Genomic DNA, 25,330 nt, shown 5'->3' on the forward strand with positions numbered 1-25,330 from the left:
CTGATACAAATTTGTCCTTAAAATTAATTGGTGGCTGTATTCATTGACCAAATATGCAAATCCTATTTAAATTTCAAGTCGATCAGATCAAAATTGAAGATTTTAGAAATTTGGCCTATTCGGCCTAACAACAATAATTGGTGGTTGAATTCAATGACCTGATATGAAAATGCTCTTCAAATGGCAAGTCAATTGGATGAAAATTGACAATTTTAGAAATTTCTACTAAGTTGTTGACCTTTGGCCTATATTGTTATTTTGGCCCGTGATGACCCCAAAATAATTGGTGGCTGAATTCAGTAACTTGATTGCAAATCTTCTTCAAATTTCAAGTCAATCGGATGAAAATTGAGGATTTTAGAAAGTTGGCGAAGTTGTTGATCTTTGGCCTGTGTTGATTGTTTGACCTTTTGACCTCAAAATCAAAAGGCTTCTTGCTTGTGATGAACTGCACCATTGTCGGTGAAGTTTCCTGTTTCCTGAAGATCGGTTTAAATTTGACGTACAAACAAACAAACAGACAGACAGAACCACACACGCGACCAACCAATCTTGGATTTTTGTAAGTACCAGACAGACAGGCACAGACAGGGGTGAGAACATAACCATAACAATGGATGAAATCAATAGAGCATTTATTGAGGTTAAAAAGGGGGTTGATCTAAAGAAGGAGAATGAATATGAAGAAATGTGGTCCATAGTCGCGCCGTTCATCAAGACGATTATTATACTACAACTGAGGGAAGAATGGCTACCAATAGTTGAGTTGTCCTCGTCTTACATTTTGCCACTTCCCCCCTGTTTGTATCGTAACAGGATTCCCTTAATTCCGATGACGATGACAGCGATGAAGGTGCCGAGCTTTTCGAGACGGACAACCTGGTCGTGTGCCAGTATGACAAGGTACCATACAATTCTGTGTTTGTGTGGAACTCTTTGGCGGCTGTTTGGCCGACGGAATCGCTCAATGGTTTCCTTTATTTTACTCATTTCGTTTGTCGTCAACAGATCCACCGCACGAAGAACAAGTGGAAGTTTCACTTGAAAGACGGCATCATGAACCTGAAGGGCTGTGACTTTGTGTTCTCTCGAGCCACGGGAGATGCGGAGTGGTAGACGTCGGTGGGATGCGGTGTTGCGGAGCGGTGGGGGTTGAGGGGTTGGGCGGTGGTGTGCTATGAGCAAGTCAAGGTGTGATAACCAGAGTGAAGGTTTTCTCTACTTGATTTTCCTGAAGTTTGGAAAGCCCATCTCTCCAGTTCTTTATGTGAAAAATGGTTTTAAATTGCGTTTTAGTAACAGCTGAAAACAGCAATAATTCTCGCTGCAAAAAGTAATATATTTGCATCACCTGATTTTAACCTTTATTTGGTGATGACAAAATTACATGACTGTGCCTTTTTAAAGATGAAGAGGAAGAAGCTGTGAGTGTGGTCGTTTAGAAAAGAGTGCCTTCGTGTTCTGTGATGTGTACAATTGTGCTTGCTGTACAGGCGTGTAATGCATCTTAGTCCACACAAGTTTTGCATATTTTACTTTTGCGCACTTGATTTAACCCGCGTGTTTCCGTGTACCTCCTTACTGTTTTAATGAACCGATACCAGACGATGCAGGCGGCGCTCATGCCTCGCATGCTGACATGGCACTGCTTCAACCTCCTGGAATGCTTGCTGAACTTTTTAATGCTTTGGTTTTTTGTTTTTTTTATCGCTCGAGATGCAATCATATTGAGTTGGGGGATCTGAACTCGGCATGCTTGGGTTGGGGCATTATGTGGTTTTTGTATAGTGATAAATGAGAAATTAAAACTTTCAAAGTGATTTGTAAATCCTTCCAAAGCATTTCTAATTTCCATGCTGAGATTAAATGTTTGTTTGTTTTTTCCTTTTATTTCCGGTTGAATGTTTTTTACTTTGTGCTGAGACTTGTCAGGAAAGTAAATGTGCTGATTTCCTTTGTGGAAGATGGGTTACTTGCCGCAAAAGGTCATTGCAGGAGAAGATGTTAAAATTTTTTTACCTTGACGTCCCACTTTTGTTCACTTTTTAAAATCCATTGTTATTGCAGCCGCAACTATAAAAGCACAGAGTATTGGGATTTGATAGAATGGTGTTTGTAATAGAGCCCTGCAGGTGTTTTGTGTGAGATGGCAAATTATACATTGGTGAGGTTGTCTGTCGGGGCCTGGGCACTCACCTGGTAGAAAAAGCAGTACTGTATGCTACGCTGACTACAGGTATTTTCAACAGTATCACGGTATTTTAAACCAATTTCAATGGATGCTAGAAGACAGGGCAGCATCTGGAATCATTCTAATGTAATCATGAGAATTTAAACAAACAAACTAAACAAGAAGACGTCATGCGGAGCACGATACTTGCAAAATCCGCCCCCGACCCCGAAGAAATAAAATTCCATTGATACAGCAAATTGTCCATTTCATCAATATTAAAATTGACAATCTTGATCAAAGCTCGGGTCAATAGGAAGAAAAGCGACGATTTTTCTGATGAAAAATGATGATTTTGTGAGGTTGACCTTGAGTTGACCTTTGACCTTTTGACCTCAAAAATAGTTCGTTTCCCTATTTAGTGACAATGTGCAAATGCTGTTCAATGTTCAAGTCAATTGGATGAAAATTGAGGATTTTAGAAATTTGGCCTATATTGACCTTTTGGCCTATGTTGACCTCAAATATACTTGGTGGTTGAATTCAGTGAACTGATTTGCAAATCTTCAAATTTCAAGTCAATCGGATGAAAATTGAGGATTTTAGAAATGTGGCAAAGTTGGTGACCTTTGGCCTATTTTGACCTTTTGACCCCAAAAACAATAGGCTTCTCAATTGGCACGACCTATACAACTTGGTGAAGTTTCGTGACGATCGGTTTAGAATTGTGACCTGTAGGCCGGTGCCAAACAGACAGACAGAACCACAAACGCAACCGATGAATACACTTGAAAAATCTTCGATTTTGCAAGTAATAAAAAATACCTATTTTGGGAGGGGCAACCATTCCCCCTCTCCCCATGGACTCCTTTGGACCCAGATTTTTTTTTAATGCCGTGAACAAAGTGGTGCGTCACGAGTGATGGTTTTTTATTTTTTTTTGAATACAAGATCGAGGCTCGTGAAAGAGCTGACAATCACAAAAAAATCAAACAGACATAAAACATATGAGGGGAGCGGCAGACAAGATGGGGAGAGAGGAGGAAGCACACAAACAACATTTGAGAGCAGCGTCATCGGGAGATCTGTGGGAGGGAGAGGGCTTGAGGGGAGGAGGTGTGGGAAGGGGGGTTTTAAGTATAAAACACAAGGACACTGCAAGGACCTCCAGGAAAGAAGTCGGCATTTCAAAAAAGAAGATCTGGGGTGAAATTAGCAGGGGTAGAAAAGATCAAGGTTTTGGATGGGGGAAGATAAGAGATGGTGGTGAACAGCTGTTTTAAAGACCTGGAGGGAGGAGTGGGATTGAAGAGCGTGAGGGAGTTTGTTCCAGAGGTGGGAGAAAAGAGGAGTGAAGGTGAGAAGAGAGTCTTGATTTCGGCAGTTTAACCATCAGAGGGTTGCTGGCAGATCTTGTGCGACCTGTAGGAATATTTGGGGGACAGAGCCCAGAGAGAGCCGGGGGAGCAAGGCCGGAGAGGAGTCGGTAGAAGACAGAAAGCCCACCAACCTGCCTGCGGTGAGTAAGTGAAAGGCCCTCGTAGTAAACTTCATCGCGGGAGATTGCAATGATTCTGAAAGCTTTGGTTTAACCCTCACTCGAGTTTAAAAAGATCTGGGCAGTAGTGTACGTTGCCAAAAGTACAGGGAATAATAACATTTATGTTGATGTCTTGGCAATCTCATGAGTGGCTGAGTTTCTCCATCATCCGTTGAAGAAGAAGAAGAGGAAGAAGCGTTAATTCTTTGTTCACGCTGTTTCTCCATATTCATTTTGTTTACAATCACAATAATATAATTATGACAAATGAGAATAATAGACCAGACTGATTTCTGAGAAATGTGAATGTTCGGTGCATTTTTGGGTAAAAGTTGGGAACCTCACTTTTTAACATAAGTAGGGTATGCTGAATGCGATTAGCCCGGTTCCCAAGCCGAATTTTGAGTTTTTAATTTTGAGAATTTTGAGGGTTCCTCTGTTGATTCAGCACGACACGTGTTCTTCTCCAAGACTGGTAAAGCAGAAGCAATGTCACCGACAAGTGATGCGTGTTTAAAGAGATATGGAGAGTCACAGACATGGTTAATGGGTAAGAAGTTTATTTCCAGCTGAGGTGAGACAAACCCTCCTCTTCATTGTTACAGAGGTAACCAGGTGAAGCATTGGTGGTGTGAGGGGGTTTTCGAGATGGGGAAGGGGGCGATGTAACACCAACCGAGTCGTCCAGTTTATAACAGTGAAGAGGTCTCCAGATCATTCCCCAACCAAAACCACGATCCCATCTGCACCTGTTAAACCACTCCACCCACCAAATTTTCCTTCTGTGTATCCATCTGATGCCCTTCTTCAAATTCTCTCCTACCCCTCATCCTTGTGTCTGAGCAAGGTGTACGGCCTGTATGGCACTAGCAGTCCCTTGGCCTATTTGATTTGATTCTCTTGTTGTCCCTCTGCCCTGTTGTTGGCATTTCCACCTTCTCTTTCTGCTCTCCCTCTTATATTACCGCCTGATCCGTTCTGTGTTCTCGCTCTTCCACGAGCCTCGACTTTGCATACAAAAAAAGAGAGGAAAGACATTTCAGAAAAAGAATGCCAAAAAGGCAAAATGGTGCTTTCTGCTTCAACAGCAATTTGGAGGCATATTCGAGTGGAATGTCACATAACACCAAACAGCACATTTATACTCATCAGAATCTTTTTTTTTTTAATCAAGGTAAATAAATCCCTCACAACATCAGTCTGCATTAAATAAACTAGCAACGATACACGCCCTATGGGCGGGGCTTCAATTGGGAGGCCCAAATGAAAAGGAAAAATATCAGAAATTGAAGGCTTTTTTTATTTTAAACAATTCATATAAACATCCGTTGAATCATATCTCACGCAGATCATCAAAATCGAAACAGTACATGGCGCCCATTTTGAAAAAAAGATTGAATTCTGCAAAACGGAAGCGGCCGCTACACGTCTTTCTCAGTCGCTTTGCACACGCTGCCATGTTACTTCGGAGGCACACGTTTATATAGGAAGAGTTCGTCAGGAGTCGATCTACTCTCTCTTGGAACGTAGAATAAACAGTATTTGTAGAATTTCAACAAAAGCCACATCACTGTTCATATCGGGAAATATTATTCCATCGTAATTGGAAAAATTGGAAAACTTGGAAAAATAATATTACCTATTTTACTCCCAGGGGTCCCAGGAATACCCACCCAAAATATCGTTGCGATCGGTTGAGCCGTTTTTGCGGTACCTTCGAACGGACGGACAGACATTTGGTGAATTACAGTAAGATTTTTCTAAAATATCACTGAAAATATTAGACGTAGGAGGGGAGGGGGCGGTACTACGCAGAACAGTTTTACATTTAAATGTTTGCAAACTTATTGTCCACCTTTTTGTTAAGCTCTCCATGACGTAGGATTGCACTTCAGGCCTGTGTTCTTGTTTTTGTTGGCTTTTCAACAAGACAGGGGCTGTCCAGCAGGGCCTCACCTGATATTACTCCACTATCAGGGCACCTTGCATCTTTGCTGCGCAGCAGGTGTCCACAACAGGAATTGAAGATCATGTCTGTGCCACACCTGTAAGATTATAGTTTGCACACTGATGAACTTCTTCATGACATCCTCCATCGACAAACAGTTAAGGTGGAATTTTGTGAAGGTTCTTAAGGGTGAATATACGTCGCTATGGCAACAAAGGCTATCGTACAGGCATTTCAAGCTAAAACAGAAACCATTGTTGAACTTTCACAGCATTTTGAGGCTATACTTGTGTTTTTTTTTATTTGTCAGCAAGTATGACAACACAACAATATCAACAAGCATAAATATAATGATAGAAATCCCAATATCAGGGGGAAAAAAGTATATGCCCAAGTTACTTTATTTAAAAACATTTTTTAAAGAATCCTCAAATGAATTGGAACGGCACTAGGTAGAGCGCATACCTCGGCAAGGCTGAACAGTTTACGTTTTGCATCCACTGATGGGTTGGATCTGGATCGGGACCTGAACCCAAATCGAATTGGCTTGTTCTTGTCACCTATCCAATTCATCCACCAAGTTTTGTCATAATCCGACCACACCTTTTGGAGATATCATGCTGTGTATCGGTTTTGGGCCTATCTATCAATGATGAAAAAAAATAACTTAAAAAAATTCTCGGATTCGCATCCAGATCCAGATCTTCACCAAATCTACTTAATTCGTTCTTTTGACACACCCAACCTGTCCACCAAGTTTCTCCAAATCCATCCACAACTTTTTTAGATATCCTGTTCACAATCAGACAGCCAAACAAACAGGGGTGAAAGCTCCGTCCACCTTTTGGTGGCGGAGGTAAACATGGAGTTCCTGATTTATCTTCCATTGAAAAGCTGACTAATTTGTTTAAAAGTAAATCAAATTATTTCACAGAAAGGAACAGAGGTTGAATAGGTAGGCCACCAAACCAAACATCACTTGTTGAACATACTGTCACGTCGGAAGTCCAGCTAAGGCAGACACTGCGCCGGAGGTCTAAAGACCTATGATGTTTGAATTTACACTATACTGCATTAATTTACATTTACAATCCCCCCCCAAGGATCGTGCAACAAACAAACCAAATTTGGCAGTTGTTCACACGGTTGTTCACACGCAAAGAGAGGAAGGTGGGAAAACGTTTCTTGCAATTAAAATGTTTTGTTAATAAGAAGAAGATGGGGAAATAAGGAAAGACAGGATAATAAGTAAATAAAAGGAACAGATGGCCGTCAGCACAGATGGATGAAATGGGAAACACACAAAATTGTATACTAGAGAAATAACCGTGCTAATGGCACCGACAATACCAGATTCAGACAATGATGGGGATCACAGGGGAGGGGTCATGGCTGTAGGACGATGGCGTCATGCAGGGTGGTGTGGCAAAGGGTGAAGTGTGGCTCGGGGAAAGAAAGGAGAGGATGGTGATGAGGAGCAATGCACTTGCGTCTCTCGAAGTGGTCCTCTTGGTAAGCGATGAAGCAGAGAAAGACGAGATGTCTTCTGCTACGCGCATATGCGGACACAGATTCTACCTCCTCTGGGACTGCCTTCATGCACGAGGCTGGCCACCTGTAGGCAGCGCCACCTTTCGGGCCATTCCACCATGCAGGGCGGCCCCTCATTAAAGTGTTCTTCCCTCAACCAGGGCTCCACAGCTCACTTCTCTGGCCAAACAACCTGTGATGATGTCCATTTAAATGCCTTTGTGCTTTCCGTGTGCCTTTTTGTTGAAGTCCTTCATCCACCTGGCCTTTTTGTGCAGGAGGTTTTACTCAATGCAACCGTACCTTATTATGCTCCAAGGTTTGCAATCACTACCTCTTCAGTGCACATTTTACCATGCAACTTACCTCTGACAGATCCCTGATACAGGTGTAAATCTAACCTACTGGAGCACACGGTCCATACTATTCTTACCATATTCTAGTTATGGATGCCCCTCACCATCTCCCTTGAAATTAGACCAGAGTCGACAGGCTTCCTTTAGTGTCAAAGCAACAGATGACCGCCCGAGACCTTATAAGTAAGAGTTGCAGGCAGTATCTATGAACACATCTCATGTGTTTACCTATCTGAAAGCCAACCTTGCTTCATTGTGTATTTATAAGCAAACTTTGTTCCTGGCCAAAGGTTTTTGTTCATCTTTGTAAGAGTTTAAAGAATAAAAAACGTTTTATATGATCTTGACCAACACTCAACAGAGCTTCACCAATAATTTCAGTTTATGCTGATCAGTTCCCTCAACAGGAGCAGAAAGAGCCAATACACAGTATCATCTTATCAGTCATAAATTCTAACCACGACCAAACAACCCCTGGAGGGGGATGAAATTGCTTGAGCTGAGTTCCACCCCCATTTTATTTGTAACTGGCAGGGGTACCCGAGTGATTGGACTTTGGTGATGCTCCGGGTGGTGGTGGCGGGGAGTGGGGAAGGGGGGGAGAAGGGGAGAAGGGAGTGAGAAGTGGGGACAGGAGAGCTGGCTGACCAAATAACTGCTAGGGTGGGGAGCAGGAGAAAAACTGAACGAAGGCGACGCTGGTGGGTCTTTAAGGTAAAAGAGGTCTTCGGGGTCTTAAGGGTCTTCGAGGTCTTATCTGGTCTTTAGGGTCAAAGTGGTCTAAAGGCTTTTAAGAGTCTTGCAGGGTTTTAGGAGTGCTCCGGACCTTTGAGGGTCTTAAGAGGTCTATTCTCTCAAGCATGTAAAAATTCTTCTCTCAAGCATGTAAAAGGCATGTAAGAGCATCCTGCGAGCGTGTCTTAGGTGTAATCGGGGTCTAAAAAGGCTGGCATCATGGATGAAAGTAGCCTCAGGACAATTCCCAGGTCTGGCTTGATCTGTGTGCCAAATTTGGTGGTTGTCGGCTCAACGGTCGTGACCATATTTGCAAAAAAAATGTGAACATACATACATACATATACATACATCTGATGAATTTTATTTATGAGATGAAACATTGAAATTGTTCTTATACCTGACATAGGCACCAAACACTCCGAGCTCGCCGACACACAACTCTGGATGAGGTATTGTGCTGGGATGCATTGGTACATTCCATATTGGAGGAGGTTGCAGGCGGTGCATGAGGATAAAGGCAGCATGGTCCGTTCTTTCCACCCCTCTCTCGTTGGATCCAAAAAATTGTACAATGTCTTCGTCATACAGGTTGTTACCTGTGTGCAATAATTACTCTTAGTGTATGTAAACATTTATCTATCTTGTATATGTATGGATATATAATTATATATATATATACCTTATACCAATTATACCAATATACCAATATACCAATATACCAATTATACCAATATATATATATATTGTTACGGTCCGCGGTTAAGGATGTTATGTTTGCCGAGTGGAGGCCCCGCGACCTAACAGTTTCCCCGATTCACCCGATTCACTCGAACGTTGGCCGTATCGCGCCACAGCTATTCAATGAGGGAAAAGACAAAGACGACGGATGTGAAGAAAAGGAATAAGAAGACGAAAAAAAGGTTGAAAATACTACTAAATTTATTTACTATTTACAGGGTCAAAATAACCAAGGAGAAGGAAAGATAAGAAAATAATTTACAGAAGCTTTTAGAGACACAGTGAAAATACTAGCTTATCTAACAGGCTTAACTTATTCCCAGGGACAAGACAAAAGACAGACTACGAACACACTTACACGGGGAATGATGATAGGAATGGCAGGTGGATGGCTGGGTGGAGAGGGAGGTCCAACGGGTCCGGCAGCACGATCGGCGCGTTGGGCAGCCGCCGTTCCTTCGCGGCCCTGCTCCAAACTGCCGTCCAGGCCCCACGCTGCTGTGGCTGCAGTTTCGGTGGCTCAAGCTGCTGTGGATGCAACCGCCACTCTTGTCAATGTCATGGACCTCTCTTTGTCATGGACCTCTCTTTGTCATGGACCTCTCTTTGTCATGGACCTCTCTTTGTCATGGACCTCTCTTTGTCATGGACCTCTCTTTGTCATGGACCTCTCTTTGTCATGGACCTCTCTTTGTCATGGACCTCTCTTTGTCATGGACCTCTCTTGTCATGGACCTCTCTTGTCATGGACCTCTCTACGCAGCTTTGCTCTGACGACTCCCTCCTTATCACTCTTGCGCCCGCGCTTTTATAACGCCTCCGGCGATTAAGCCGCCGGCCTTGAGGACACGCCCATCGGTGTGCTCACCTCGGCCATGGTTGGTCGCACGACCCTCTGGCTCCGCCCTTGATGACGACGGGCGGGCACGCCTTTCTTCCCCGACCCAAGCACATGTTCAATGGCGGCTTTGGAGGGGATGTAATTGGCAAATTGAGGCTTGGCCATGACGAAAGGGGAAATGGAGGTTTTTGGGAATGGGAATGAAGGGAATCTATCTATTTCACTTGGTGCAATGGAGTGTCATTTTAATGGAAGACAAGGCCTTACCCTAAAACACATAATAAAGATATAAGCTACTGAACAAGGGTTTTATAGTGTCCTTCAATGGATGCTTTATGGAATTAACTACCGGAACGCCCTTTGACCTTTACACAACACTGGAGGCAGGAGGGGCCAGACTCAAGCAATAATAATAATACACACAATCAAAAAAATACAGTCCTCATATCCGCAACAATATATACATACATACATACATACATACATACATATATATATTGTTACAGACGCGGTTTTGGATGTTAGTTTACCGAGCGGTTTGGTATGACCGCGTCTGCACAGTTTACCCGATTCCACTCGAACGTTGGCCAAATCGCGCTATGCTAAATCAATTAAGGAAAGGACACAACGGCTAGGTTAAATGACACGACACCAGGGGTACAGTTCTCAAGACCTCCGGAGGAGGTTATAATATTTGTATGCGGAACGTTTAGATTACAAGGACAAGAGGGACAGCATAGGAAGGTAGGCACTTAGACACACTTATCTTATTCCCGACAGACCACAGATAAACGGGACAAGACTGACTCACACAGGGATTGATGGCAAGGAAGGGCAGGTAGTCGATGGACAGCACAAGGTGCACCTTGGCTCAGGGACAGGATAGCGCGGTCCAAAAGATGCAGGGAGGTATCGTCGCGCTGGAGGTGGCGTCTGGTTCTCTTCAAGCTGGGGGTGCATCTCACCTCACGTCCGGTAAGTGGCTGCGTATATCCAGCGGGGAGTGACACGCCCTCGGCTCGTTAGCTCCGCCCCAGATGGAATCGGCCCGCCGCTTCTTATTGGGTGCGGGGGGGGGGGTTACCGGGCTCCGCCCTTGACGAGGAGCTGACAGTGAGCCCCTTCGTGGTAACCCCGTCGGAGCGCATGGTCAATGGCGGCTAACCAAGCCGGAGTGAGGACGCGCACTCCCCGCGCGCTGTTGTTGTAGTTGTTGTTGTTGTAGTTTCATGAGGAAGATGGGAGGAGGTATGGGGAGGTCCTAAACTCACTACTGGTGCCATATAATCACATTCTGGTGCAACGAAGAGTCAGAATTAATGGAAACGAGTCCTTAACTGACATAGACTAAGAATAACTAGCAAGATGTCCTATAGTTGTCTACGTGAGATGCGGTGAACCTGGGCACGACATTTAATGGGGGAAAAAGGGGAAGGTCGGTTCTACAGAGTGTTGTTTACAGACAATGGGACTAGGGAATGGGGGATTGGGGATAGTTGGGGAGTATTGGGGAAATAGGGGAATATTTACAAGCGGATATGGATGGAGGCCAAATCCCATATCCGCAACAATATATATATATATAGTTACGGATCTCAACGTCGGCCTTTTCCCCTTACCAAGGGGGGGTTAGCCCCTTGTCTGTAACTGACCGACGTGAGTCCTGGAAACTATGACGTCACTCCCTGTCGGCAGTAGCCAGGGTCATTAGTCAATGAAGTCCCAAATACCTGCGTACAAAGGCCGGCCGTAAGCAAGGAGACAATTTCCACCTGAGCCGCAGCGTTAATGGATGACGCCGAGCGAAGCGAGCCGCGACGCGGGCCGTTAACATGGACTAACCCGATTCATAAAGCGTTGGCCGAAATCGCACCACAGGAACTCAATGGGGAAATCTCTAAAGCGATCGGATGAGAAAGAAACCAAAGTGAGGGGAGAACAGGTATTTATTAATTATTTACACAAAACCCACAGAAGAAGAAAAGAGAACGAAGTAATTTACAGGGAAGAGTAAGAAGCAGATACACAGGGCAATCTTACTTACACAAGCTTAACTTATACGCAGACAACACGAACAGAACAAACTCACGTACACAAAAGGATGGAATGGCAGGGATGGTATGGGAAGGCAGAGAAGGGTCCAGGCAGATGGTAGGCGTCGAGGTCCGGCTCCAAGCGCGCGCTCCGATCCACGCTTTGGGGTCGAGGTGAAACCCGGCAAACAGCTCCGCTCCGGGCTGGCAGCGAGGAGCCGGCAGCTCCACGTATTCGGCTCTACACCGGAAGCTTCCTCAGGCGTACTCTGCCTCATGCGCGTCCTCTGACTCATGCATTCTCTCTCCAGTGCTTTGCCTGCCCACCTCTTTCCACAGAAGCACTCCTCAGAACTCTCACTTTGGTTCAGCGCACCTCCCTCAGAACTCAGCTCACCTCTCCACCGAACTCTCAAGCACTGCCCACTGAGCCTTGATTGGTTGATCGGGGATGGCTGACTCCTCCTCTTGATGACGATGGGCAGGCCACACCCTTCTTCCCCGAGTTAGAGCACATGGCAATGGCGGCGATGCAGTTGGTAATGCAGTTGGCAATGCAGTTGGCAATGGAGGTTCTATCTTATTTCATTTGGTGCAGCGCAAGGTCAACTAGTGGAGACACAGCCTTACCTGAGACATATAATAATGAGATAACTATTGAGGGAAGCCTATTATTTGCTACGTGATGCGATGGACTAACTAAGGTGCAAACAATTAACAGCCAATTAAGGGGAAATGTACATAGGAAATTTACTACTAAATTTACAAAGTGAAGGTTCTAAAAACCATATATATATATATATATATATATATATACACACACACACATATATATATATACTCAGAGGCAAAAGTTATTGTGACACGGAATTTTTTCATTGGTAATCTTGTGAATGAATTTTTGGATTTGAACCAGAGAAAGAGTGTGTTAAAATGGTCGAAGAAACGCAACCAAGCAGTTGTTGTGCGAATTGCACGAAATTTGCAAGAAGCATGACATATTCGAGAAAAATGGCCAGCAATGTTCACTTCAAAAGGCCAGACAACCAGACGCTGATCATTTCCACTCAATGCAGTCTTAAGAAGTGCAGAAGTCAGAAAAACACCTCTATTCATCGTTCTGGAACAAGTTCGACATGCCACGCTTCGGGGAAAATGACAGATGGAGAGCTATAGGTATGCTTCAGTCTGGTACCTCGCAGCGTGATGTTGCTCGTCGATTCAACGTCCATAGAAACACCATTTGGCACTTATGGCGACGTTTTCAGCAAAACAATCAAGTTATAGACCATCCCCGTAGTGGCCGCCCACCAGTAACGACCCCACGTCAAGAACGATGGATTCGAACCACGCACCTCCGACACAGGTTCCAGCCAGCAACCCTTACAGCCCGTACCATACCTGGCAACAGAGGTGTATCTGCAAGAACAGTTCGACGACGTCTACGCGTCTACGGCATCCGTGCAAGACGCCCAGCCCGACGGCCAATTCTGACGCCAGAACATCGACGTCGACGTCTCCAGTGGAGCAGACAACACTTGCGATGGGGAGCACGTGAGTGGAGAAGAGTTCTCTTCACCGATGAGTCACGTTTCCTTCTTCACCGAGCTGACGGCAGGACACGTGTCTACAGGCGCACAGGTGAACGTTACATCAGGCCATGTGTTCTGGAAGGGGATCGTTTTGGAGGTGGGGGCGTTATGATCTGGGGTGGGATAACAGCTGCAGCAAGGACGCCAATGATTGTGATTGAGGGGAACTTGAATGTTTTGAGGTACCGAGACGAGATTTTGCAAATGGCCGCTTTACCGTTTTTGCAACAGAACGGCCCTGGAGTGACGTTTCAACACGATAACGCCAGACCACACGTTGCTCGAGTTGTACAGCAGTATCTTAATCAGAACAATGTTAATGTGTTACCCTGGCCCGCAAGATCCCCTGATTTGTCACCCATTGAACACGTCTGGGATGAAATGGAGCAACGTTTACGACGTCATCCGAATCCTCCAACAACGCTGCAGGAACTCCGCCAAATCCTTCCTCGGATATGGAATGATATTCCCCAGGACTTTCATCAACGTTTAGTGGCCTCAATGAGGCGAGGGTGCCAGGCCTGCATCAATGCACAAGGTGGACACACTCGCTACTGACCGTGTGAACTTGCTTGTGAACCCCCTCTTGTGTTGTGGCTCATTTGCATATGCCAGGTGCGCTGTTCTCATGGACTGTTGATCGTTACCATACCTTGAAACACTTGTCTTTCCATGTAATAACATTTCATTCGCGGCAGTAAAAGTTTAACACTGATTCTGTTTGTTGTTTGTGTGTCACAATAACTTTTGCCTTTGAGTATATATATATATATATATATATATATATATATATATATATATATATATATATATATATATATATATATATATATATATATATATATATATATATATATATATATATATATATACGTATATATATATATATATATATACATTATATATATATATATATATATATATATATATATATATATATATATATATATATATGTGTGTGTGTGTGTGTGTGTGTGTGTACAGTTACGTGAAAAAGTAAGTAAACCCTTGGCTCTAATAGGTGGTATTGCCCCCTTTGGCAGAAAACCTAAAGTAGGCGTTTCTTATAACTGTCTACCAGTCTCTGACATCGACTGGGAGAGATTTTTGCCCACTCCTCCATGCAGAATTCTTTCAGCTGTGCGATGTTTGAGGGGTTTCTTGCATGCACAGCTCGTTTCAAATCCCCCCACAACATCTCGATGGGATTTAGATCCGGGCTTTGACTTGGCCATTCCAGAACCCTCCATTTCTTCATTTTCAGCCATTCCTTGGTTGATTTACTGGTATGTTTTGGGTCATTGTGATGTTGCAAGGTCCACCTTCGGTTGAGCTTCAACTTTCCGACAGATGGCCTCACATTATCCTCAAGCACCCTCTGGTACAATGAAGAATTCATAGTGGATTCTATGATGGTGAGTTGCCCAGGCCCTGATGCAGCAAAGCTGCCCCAAACCATAATATTTCTACCACCATGCTTTACAGTTGGTATCAGGTTCTTGTGGTCAAATGCTGTCTTTGGTTTTCGCCAAACATGTCTTCTGGTACTGTTGTCAAATACCTCTACCTTTGACTCATCTGTCCAGAGCACATTGTTCCAGAAGTGCTGGTCTTTGCCGAGGTGTTCATTGGCCAACTTTAGTCTTGCCCTGATGTTCTTTCTGGACAGCAAAGGTTTCCTCCTGGCACACCACACCTCCCATGTAGATCAAATTTGTGCAGCCTCTTTCTAATGGTAGACTCGTGCACTTTGACATCAACTGTGGCAAGAGCTACCTGTAGGTCCCGTGATGACATTCTGGGGTTCTTGGAGACTTCTTTCAGCATCTTGCGGTCTGCTCTCGGGCTGAACTTGCTGGGGCGGCCTGGCCTGAACAAGTTGGCAGTTGTTTGGAATCTTCTCCACTTGTAGATGATCTTCCGGACAGTCGAATGATTGATTTCAAATTGTTTGGAGATCTTTATAAATCCCTTCCCAGACTCGTACGCATATATAACCTTCTTTCTGAAGGCCTCAGAGAGCTCTTTTGATCTCGGCATGATGACGCCGCACACTTCAACAACAAAGAGCAAACCAAACTAAATGTCTGAGGTTTAAATAAGACAGATTCCTCCAAGATCCTCTCTAACGATGTTCTAATCATTTGCACCTGAGCTGGTGCACCTGATTCTAATTTTAGGTATTTAAAGTAGTAATAAATGGAGGGGTGTACTTACTTTTTCCACATGTGAAATTTGCATTTATGTTTATTTAAATTATACAATTGACTACAAAATGTAAATGTTTCATGATATTTGTTGTGTTATATCACCTTTATCTCTCAGTATTGTTGAAATGAAGATCAAATAGCTGTATGTTGAAATATGTTGAAAAAGTCAAAACTTTACATGGGGTGTACTTACTTTTTCACGTGACTGTATATAACCACAAAATATTCAGTCTATTCAGTCAACGTATAATTACCTTTCTGTCGATTTACTTCACCAAGAAACCTTTGCAGTTTTAACAGTTGTAGTCATTATTATGCTGTCAAAGGATGTTTATAGCAACATAACGTTGCCATAAAGATTTACACTCCATTGGGAATGCTTTTCCTTTCAAAAGGAACCTGGGATTCCTTTCTAATGCTCCGAATAAATTAACCGGATTTTACTGTGGAGAAAGTAAATTTATGGTGGGACACTAAGACTACAAGTAGTGACTAGTACTAGCTCCGAATAAACTAAACGGACTTTCCTGTGGAGAAAACACACACACACACACACAGACGTGAGTAGTGTATATATGTTGCTTCTGGGACACTCTCATTTTCCCATTGACTTACAAGTTAATTTTTCCCCTCCCTCATTGCCCCTAAACACCTCTATTTCTCTCACCCTGTTCTTTACGAACCTTCTAACCTTTTGACATGTTATCCTTATTCATTAGACCACTTAAACAATGGTCCTTCTGTGTGAACCTGTGATCCTTCTGACCTTATAACCTTTTACTCTTAATATCATCTGGTGAATCATCTTTGACCCACTCAAACAACGACCCTACAAATATTTGTTTATGCGTGGGAAATAATTTAACTCTCTTGCCACTCCCTTCACCATCTAATATATTAACAAAAAAGATGTTTGAGTTTGGTTCTTTATTAAGATATTTTAACTGAGCTAAGATAAAATGGTAAACCTCCCTCAATGTTCTTGTTTGAGCGCCTCCAGTGCCACATACCATTTTTAAATTAAAGTATATATTTTCCTGACAACCATCAAAGTTTTCCGTCCACTCAAAATTATTTCCATCTTTTTTACCCAATTCACCGGTATTTAAATTAATTCTCTTATTTGTTTTGTAAATTGTTTTACCAGTTGTCTTTTCAATTATACCTATTTGATATTTTTCACATTCGTTATGTTTACCATTTATATACCAAGGTTGATTACACCTCCACTCTTTAGTCTGGTTGGTACTTGGTTCTATCATTTATATAATAGTAAAAAAGGCGGCGGTAGCCCGTTAAAATCCCTAACCCCCCTTTTTAACTTATCACTTATATACTTATATAACCATAAGGGAGACTATCAATTCCATTTTCTAAAATAAACCTCTTATCATCAAAAGCCCCCAATGCTTTCTTATTCATCTCTTCTGAATATAATTTATGTTCATAACTTCTTATTCCATTAATCTTTCTAAACTCTTCTTTCTTTGTTGTTAAACAGTTATAATAATCCTTAAAGTTTATTGTTTCTTTAATGACATTTTTCTTTATGCCTTTTAACTTCTTATCAGTTTTTTCAACGTTATTCACAATGTATTTATAAGCATAAGCCTTAGACCTCAATCCCACAAATTCACTCATGACATTTCCTCCTAATTCATCCTTAAACTTTCCAATCACCTTTTTATTTTTAGAAGAGAACAACTCACTCTCTGGACTGTAATTACTAGTGTCATAGATATTAATGTCCTTTTTCATGTCTGAATAAACATCATCAGTATTAATTTGCAAAATAAAACTATCTGTAGATGAACATCATTTTGATATTTCTTCCTCAAGTTATTATAAAAGTAATCATACATTAATGACTTTGATAAATCAAGAATTGATGTTCCAATATAAATAGGTTTGTTCATTTCAATACTCTCTTTAATCAAATGGATCGCACAAAAGTTCTCAGTAAAGACCTCAGCTCAAGTAAAACTCTGTCTATTAATTAATTTTGATGCTTGTTCCCAAGATGTTGATAGTCTGATATTTTGTCTTTTCCTCACATTCTCCATAGTCTTACCAAAGACCGCATTATTCATCAATTTATAAAAGTCTTTCTCAAAATCTGTTTTTGACTCTGTTCTTCTTTGTGTATTAAAATCAATGTACCCCTTTAACCAATGACTTTGATTGAACTTTAGAACCCTATGGATCTTCTCTATTCTTAGACCTTTTGATAAATATTGTCGCAAATTTCTTTGGTGTAGAACATAATTTTTCTTGTTATATAATGTAGTAAGTAATTTTTCTGTTGATTCACCTATATTAAATGATTGTTGATAATCACTTAACCACTCCTTCTTTGGACTTTCCTTTTCACAAGCAAATGGGAGATCTTTGTGTAGGTTATGAAGTTCCTCTGGATATTTCAAATCGACCTCAAAATAATAACCAACCTTTGAATCATCCAATTCTTTTTGTGTAGAGATACATACATCTTGTAAAACCTTTTTGTAATCTTTTTCCTTTACCCATCTAAGTTTTCCATAAGGAAGAGCCTGAGACATTGCCCAGCCATACAGGTTGTTCGCATCATAATACATCAAGTAGGAGCTCTCTACCGATGGATCATAATTTGGAATGTACTTGTTATTTGCTTTAGCATATCTCTTTGAACAGACTTGTGAAATTCCTCCTCTCTTTGCCTTTTCAATCATCAAAAGCATATCAACATCGGTTATCAAATCCAAAGCTTGTTTTGTCATTTTTAACATCGCGCTCCAAGCCAATCCAGGAGCAGTGTAATAGTGAGCAGGATCCAATCCATATCCAGAATGACAGATTGTTCTGAAAGCCTCAAACACATCAGCCAACAAAAGCACATCAGTTTTGAGATACAAATCGTGATACTCACCAAGATTCTTAATGTTATATTTTTTCCAAACATTTTGTGCGTGTACATAATCTTTATCAGATATATGACTATTATTTAATTTGTTATAGAAATTTTCTTTTAAAGGAAGTTGTGTTTCATTGAATCTCTCAAATGAGTCCATATAGTCATAGGGGTAAATTCCCTTTTGTGTTAGAAAATCTTTATCTAAAAAATACTCTGAAAGACATGGAAACTCTTTTAGATTTTGAACCAAGTTAGCCAATGGACCTGCCAAGAATTTAAATGTATCAAGAAATCTGATATGAGTAATAGGAGATGTGTGAATTGTTTTTGTGAATGAAATGTATTTCTGATCCGTGTTTGGAATTGCTGAGATACTTCCAGAAGTCTTTGAGAGTTCCTTGATAAATAGATGTGTATCATAATGAGCGTTGTTATGAAGAAAGACAGGAATGAAAGAGGGGAGTTGATAATTCATATTACAACTTTGATGAGCCGGACCTCTATATTTACCAGTGAGATGACAATGGTCTCTAACCTTTAGACCTTTACCAATTTTCTCCTCACAAATATGACAGACATTGTTTTTTATAAATTCCCTTTTTTCTTTACTTGTTAAGGACATTGGTTTATTGGTTTCTCTCATTATCTTGGTTAATCGAACACAGTCTTTTTCTAGTCGTTTCACAAACTCCTCTGGGGTATTTGAGCCTCTATACATCTCTAACTTGTTATATTTATCACCAACGGATGATTTGATATAATAACAAAAACCACAAGGAATATGTTTTTGATATTTATTTGTGTATGATTCTTTTGGATCTGGAGAAGCAGTATCAATTTTTTCTAAAATACTTTCAAAATCAGCATATATAACAAATGGATGTTTTATTGTTTTATTTTCATCTTTGAATGTGATCTTTGAGTCTTTTTTAGGCATGTTGATTACCGTTGATTTATGTTCACCACAATAATTTGAATGTTTATCTAATCTTTCTTGTGTATGGAAGAAGTTAAGACAACGCATACAAATATATATTTTATTTGTTCTTTTACATACTTGTGGTTTTATTAATTTTGTAATATCTTTGATGTATGTATAATGTGAATTTTCGTCTGAATTAAAATATAGAAGATTAATATGAGTTTGTTTACAATTGTCAGAAAGCTTTAAAACCTGAATGTTGTTTGTTTCTGTTAGACCATAAACATTAACTGATAAATTATTCAACTTTTCAAATTTAGGAATATCATTTAAAGTCATCGGAAACTTTAGATCTTTCGTATTTAATGTATTCTCATATTTTTTATAATGAGATACTCTTTCATCATGAAAATGTGGAGGATGTAAGTGTGCTAGAATAGACCAAAGAAAACATTTATTGTCTTTATTTTTGATATTGATAACTGCTTTTCTATTTTTGATAACACTGGGTAAATCAATGTAAGAAGAAGCTTTTAGAGGATCTGATTTAAGAATATGAATGTCTATGTAAATAATTTTTCCTATATTGAATCCACTTCCTACGATTGAATTATCCACATCTTGCTCTTGTTTAATAAGTTCATCATAGACTCCTGATGTTTTAAAATCTTGATATGAAGATATAAAGTGTGGCTCAGTTCTCATGTATGGTGTATCTATAACTCCTTCGTCCTTTGTCATTTCTAATTTTACTCCCATATAAAATTTAAGTGGTTTCATTTCTTTTAGTGTTTTTTCAATCAACGTTTGAACAGCAGGTTTAACTATTTCTACAGCATCAACTATAGACTCTGGTTCAGGAGGTTTGAAGTTAAAGACTCTTATTTTAATATGTCCTTTGAATGCACCATCAGAGTTTTTAATAGTAAACAATTTTGACAAGTGTTTGTTAGTTTTAAGATGGGCTTTAAACCCCTTCTTGAGGATGGTTGTTTTACAGACCTTACAATGTTTTGTTTTAGGTGGAAGAGGGGAAAGTTTGTTAAGAATGTTGTATGTATGTTTTGTGGTGAGAATATGTTGTTTATAATATTTTACTTCCTTCTCGCAAGTATCACAATAAACCATATTTATAGCGTGAGAAAAGGTGGTGTTTTATATATATCGCTGTGCTTAAAATAAAATACTTTTGAGCTTTACAGCTCCGTTTTATATATATCGCTGTGCTTAAACTAAAACACTTTTTCACTCAGAATCATCGAAGTCATAACTATCACATGAATACTCAGAATCATACTCAGAGTCATCAATAAAGCTACTCTCATAACTATCATTTGAGCACAAACTATTAGTATCATAACTATCATCTGTGTTCAATGAAATACTATCATCACCATCGTCCGAGTTCAATGAAATACTATCATCACTATCGTCCGAGTTCAATGAAATAGTAAAATCTTCACTGCTGTAATGACTCATATTTAATTAGCAGAAAAAACCTTTCCATCTATACCAATATACTTTCTTTCATTAACGGATTCAATCTCTACATTTTTAATATCAAAAGTTATCTTTAAATAATCTCTAACTATCATAGAATGAAATGACATTTCACCAGAAATATTAACATCATTCATTTTACTTAGATCTACACCCTTTGGATTATTAAAGTAAATAGAAATTTCTCCACGAGTATTGTTGATGGTCTTATCATTCTTTTTCAAAGTATCGTGGTCAATCACTTTTTCAAGCTTTGAATAAATTGCCAGGAGTAGAGGAGAAACTTTTGTTAGATTTACTTTAATGGATGTCTTTCCAGGTATAGTTAGAGCTCTTCCTTTAAATGAAATAGAGGGGCTCATGTTATTTTCCATAACTGGTTTTACCCAAAAATTTCCATATTTATCTTTGTTCAATTTAACATCTTTGACATATTTTTCTATATCTTCCACCGAACTAGAGATTGATTGAAATTTGTCTTTTGTGCTTTGAAACATTGTATTTATTAATGAATAAACTTGCGTTTAGTTTAAGTAAAAATTTACTATATAAATATGATAAGTTCTGAAGGATATTTAGAATTTCCAGACTCTCCATATGATAAATTAGAGAATTGTCCGGCTTGTGATAGAATAGGGCTTAATAATGAGGGTTCATATAAACAATGTATTTTCTGTGATTTAATTTTAATTAATGATAATAAAAAATATATATATATATATAACTCTTTTAAATTAGAACCAAAAATGAATTACTTTACAAGATTATTAAGAGAGATGAATGTTAAGTATTGTGATGATAATACACCATTTCTTTCAAGGGAAGAGACTATTTGTATTGAGGAAATGTATAAGGGTTTAATGATATTTATTATTCAAAATAATTTTAATGGAAATGTTAATACAAGATACTATATAAATAAAATAATGAATTATTTTGAAATTAAACCCGAACTCAGGATAAAATATAGAGTTTCTAAAATAGCTCAAAAAAAGTTAGATGACTTGTTTTCCAAATATATAAATGAATGATTTTTTACCCGTTTGGGAAAATAAGATAAAATTTAATAACCATAAAAACATTCCAAATTCATTGAGATGTCTAATAGTTGGTTCAAGCGGATGTGGAAAAACCTGTTTACTTTTAAAGATGCTCCTTGGTCCTAATTTTTTAGATTATGATAATTTAATAATTTTTACAAAGTCAAGTTTTCAACCCGAGTATCAACTACTCTCACAGGGTTTTAATGCGGGTCTTAAAAAGGAAGACATTTTCGGTTTATTTAAACTTCAAAACAAACTAAATGATTATAATATTGAAGATATAATACAATTATTTTGTGATACACAGAAATCAAAATCGAAACCAAAACCCATAACTTGTGTTCTCAGTGATAATACGGATGATATACCTTCACCTCAAGATTTAGATAAATCAAAAAAGAACCTCGTCATCTTTGATGATTGTGTTAATGAGAGAAACCAAACAGTAATGGATAGCTACTATACAAGAGGGAGACATTCTTCTTGTAATTGTATATATCTTAGTCAATCATATTTTCAACTCCCTCGACGCTCAATAAGAAACAATGCCAATACTTTTATTTTATTTAAGTTAAATTCAATAGATGTAAATAATTTTTGGAGAGATAATTGCTCTACGTTATGTAGTAAAAAAGAATTTGAAAATTATATGAAACACACGATTGGAAAATATAAATATATTGTTGTGAAACAAGATGAGATATTAAAGGATGTATTTTTATTTTAAACATAATTACATATATAAATGATAACTATTATTATTAATCTTGTGGGTAAATCTGCTTCAGGAAAGAACTTTCATAAATCTAAACTCTTGAATAGTAAAAATGAAAAGATTGTAAGTTTTTTTTTAAAACACCCTATGATTCGTTTTGTGAGTAGTACAACCAGAGCAAAGTGACCAGGAGAAGTAGAAGGGAAAGATTATTACTACATTTCAATGGAGGAACATATGCGATTGAGGAACGAAGGTCAAATATTTGAGGAGGTCTCTCTTGGTTCTACAAAATATTCACATTGTAAGAGTGAGTTAAATAAAGTAAAATCTAATGGTCTTGGGATTTTAGAAACTAATCCTGAAGGAATGAGACAAATTATTAAACATTTGTGTGGTGATGGAGTTAAGATTTTATCATTCGGTTTTGATATCGATGAGGAGACTCAACGCAAACATATGAAAAGCAGAGATACAAGTATTAGTGAAGAAGAAATAACAACTCGTATTAATACCAATAAAGAATTTGATGAAATATTTAAAGAAAAGGATTTATTTCAACACATTTACTATAATGATGAAGAAAAGGAAAATTTTCCCATTGACCTTTACAATTCATTAAATGATATTTTTCAATAAATAAATACAGAAAATGAATACTGAAGAAAGAGCAAGAAAGTTTAAAGAACATCAAGAGTTGGTTTCAAAAGTTGTAAAACAACAGGAAGAGATAAAGAAGAAACGGAGACAGAAACTAACTGGTGAAGAAGCCTTTGAAAGAAAACAAGATAAATTTTTTAAACCGCTTTTAAAAACTCAACACCCTACAGTTCCCACGGTAGAATTTACTCCGAAAAAACTTCAAATGCTCAAAGATTTTAGTCAGATAACAAAACAAGAACTTGGAAAATTAGAATATAATGATGAAGAATTATTTCAGAAACTTGAGGAGGTAAATCAACCCCCTAATTATGTAGTGGAAGCTCTTCAAAACAATGAATATTTGGCAGATTCAAAAACCAGAGCAGGTCTCATTCCAACAGAAGAACCAGCAGTGTTTCATCTTGTGGAAGAAAAGGTATTGATATTTAATGATGAATTGATGTTCTTGAGTTCTACTCAACCAAATGTTAAATTAACTCCAAGATTAATGTTTCTTCTAACAAACCCCGGATTCAGCGGTTCAAAATATTTTGAGGAACCACTTGATATGGAAAGAGAGGAAGATAGGGTATATATTGAGTTGCTAAATGCACTTGATTATGGAGTTTCTGTTGCTGGTAAAAGTAAGAAGAATGAGAAGGAGAAACATATTAATTGATGCTTTAAGTAAGCTTGGTTCAGGTGTTAGTTTTCTTCCAAATGACCCATCACAATTAGTTAATAGGCTATTATTGTTGTTAGGTAGTAAGAAGGCTGGAAACAACAATTGTTTTAATGAATCCTCAGCCATTTTAGATCAGTTGATGAATATGAAAATAATTAATAAATGTCAATACAAAGATATTTTATTAGATATTAAATAAGATGAGAAGCACAATTCTTAGTTTTAATTTCACAACGAGCGATTACACAGCTTCATTCCCTTACCCACTACAACTTGACCCCCTTACCTCATATGAGGCTTCTTTGTTGTCAATGGAAACTTACAATACCCTTTTTAATATCACAGAGAAAAACAACAAGTTTAGTTATAATCCAGGAAGTGGATATAAAACTATAACCGTTTCACCCGGAGCTTACGAGATTTCTCAAATATCTTCAGAAGTCTCTCGCCTTATGAAAGAAAAAGGTGATGAACCAAAAAATATGGGAATAGATATTCAAAAACACACTTCAAAATCAACTATTAAACTTAAAAATAATTATAAAGTTGATTTCACGATTGAAAATTCGTTCAGAGAGCTATTGGGTTTCTCTTCAAAAAAGATTGAAACTAACGGGACGTTTTACAGTGATAATGTTATCCAAATATCCTCCGGTATAAATTCAGTATTAATTCATTGTGATTTGATTGATGGTGCTTATAACGATGGAATAAGAACAAATACAATATTTTCATTCAGTGCATACTCAACCCCGATTGGTTATAAATTTAATATGGAACCAAAAAATCTTGTCTATTTACCTGTGTCAGGAAAAACCATATACAGAGTAAATTTTAGGATAACCGACCAAGATAATCGTATGATATCCTTTAATGATGAAATTATATCCATCAGAATTCACCTACGTGAAGTTTTTCAATAAATAAATAATGGTTATTGTGAGAAAACACGAGTTGGGAAAATATAAAATAATTACAGGGGAGGGCATGTACCTTTCACCATACTATAAGGGTGAAGGTATGTTTCTTGGGAGAGGATACTATAAACCTAAGAGACAACGAGGTGTAGGTCATCAATTTCGAAATAAAGGAGATGGGATAATTGATACTCTAATGGGTATTGGTTCAACCATCCTTAAACATAAAGACCTAATTGGTTCAACTGCTTCTGCCGTGGGTTCAGTTGCGGGTGCTATAAAGAGTATAAAAGATGCTCAAAAGGAGTCTCATAAACTAC

The 25,330-nt window shown here is 39.0% G+C and overlaps 2 protein-coding genes across 2 annotated transcripts in view; one reads left to right on the forward strand and one right to left on the reverse strand.

Moving 5' to 3' along the window:
- Window positions 1–1,884, forward strand: part of LOC137428271 (uncharacterized) — a 149,972-nt gene extending 148,088 nt beyond the window's left edge. Inside the window, exons 15-16 of the mRNA XM_078777451.1 lie at window positions 817–903; window positions 1,009–1,884. Coding sequence (XP_078633577.1) covers window positions 817–903; window positions 1,009–1,116 — 195 coding nt within the window. The 3' untranslated portion in view covers window positions 1,117–1,884. The remainder of the gene's footprint in view (window positions 1–816; window positions 904–1,008) is intronic.
- A 2,364-nt stretch (window positions 1,885–4,248) lies between these two features.
- Window positions 4,249–25,330, reverse strand: part of LOC137428272 (glutathione synthetase-like) — a 45,063-nt gene continuing 23,981 nt past the window's right edge. Inside the window, exons 5-6 of the mRNA XM_078777452.1 lie at window positions 8,680–8,878; window positions 4,249–5,755 (exon numbers count right to left, since the gene is read on the reverse strand). Of these exons, the coding sequence (XP_078633578.1) occupies window positions 5,602–5,755; window positions 8,680–8,878 (353 nt within the window). The 3' untranslated portion in view covers window positions 4,249–5,601. The remainder of the gene's footprint in view (window positions 5,756–8,679; window positions 8,879–25,330) is intronic.

This window comes from Myxine glutinosa, chromosome 5, assembly GCF_964187855.1.
Source record: "Myxine glutinosa chromosome 5, kmMyxGlut1.1, whole genome shotgun sequence".
Taxonomy (NCBI): Eukaryota; Metazoa; Chordata; class Myxini; order Myxiniformes; family Myxinidae; genus Myxine; species Myxine glutinosa.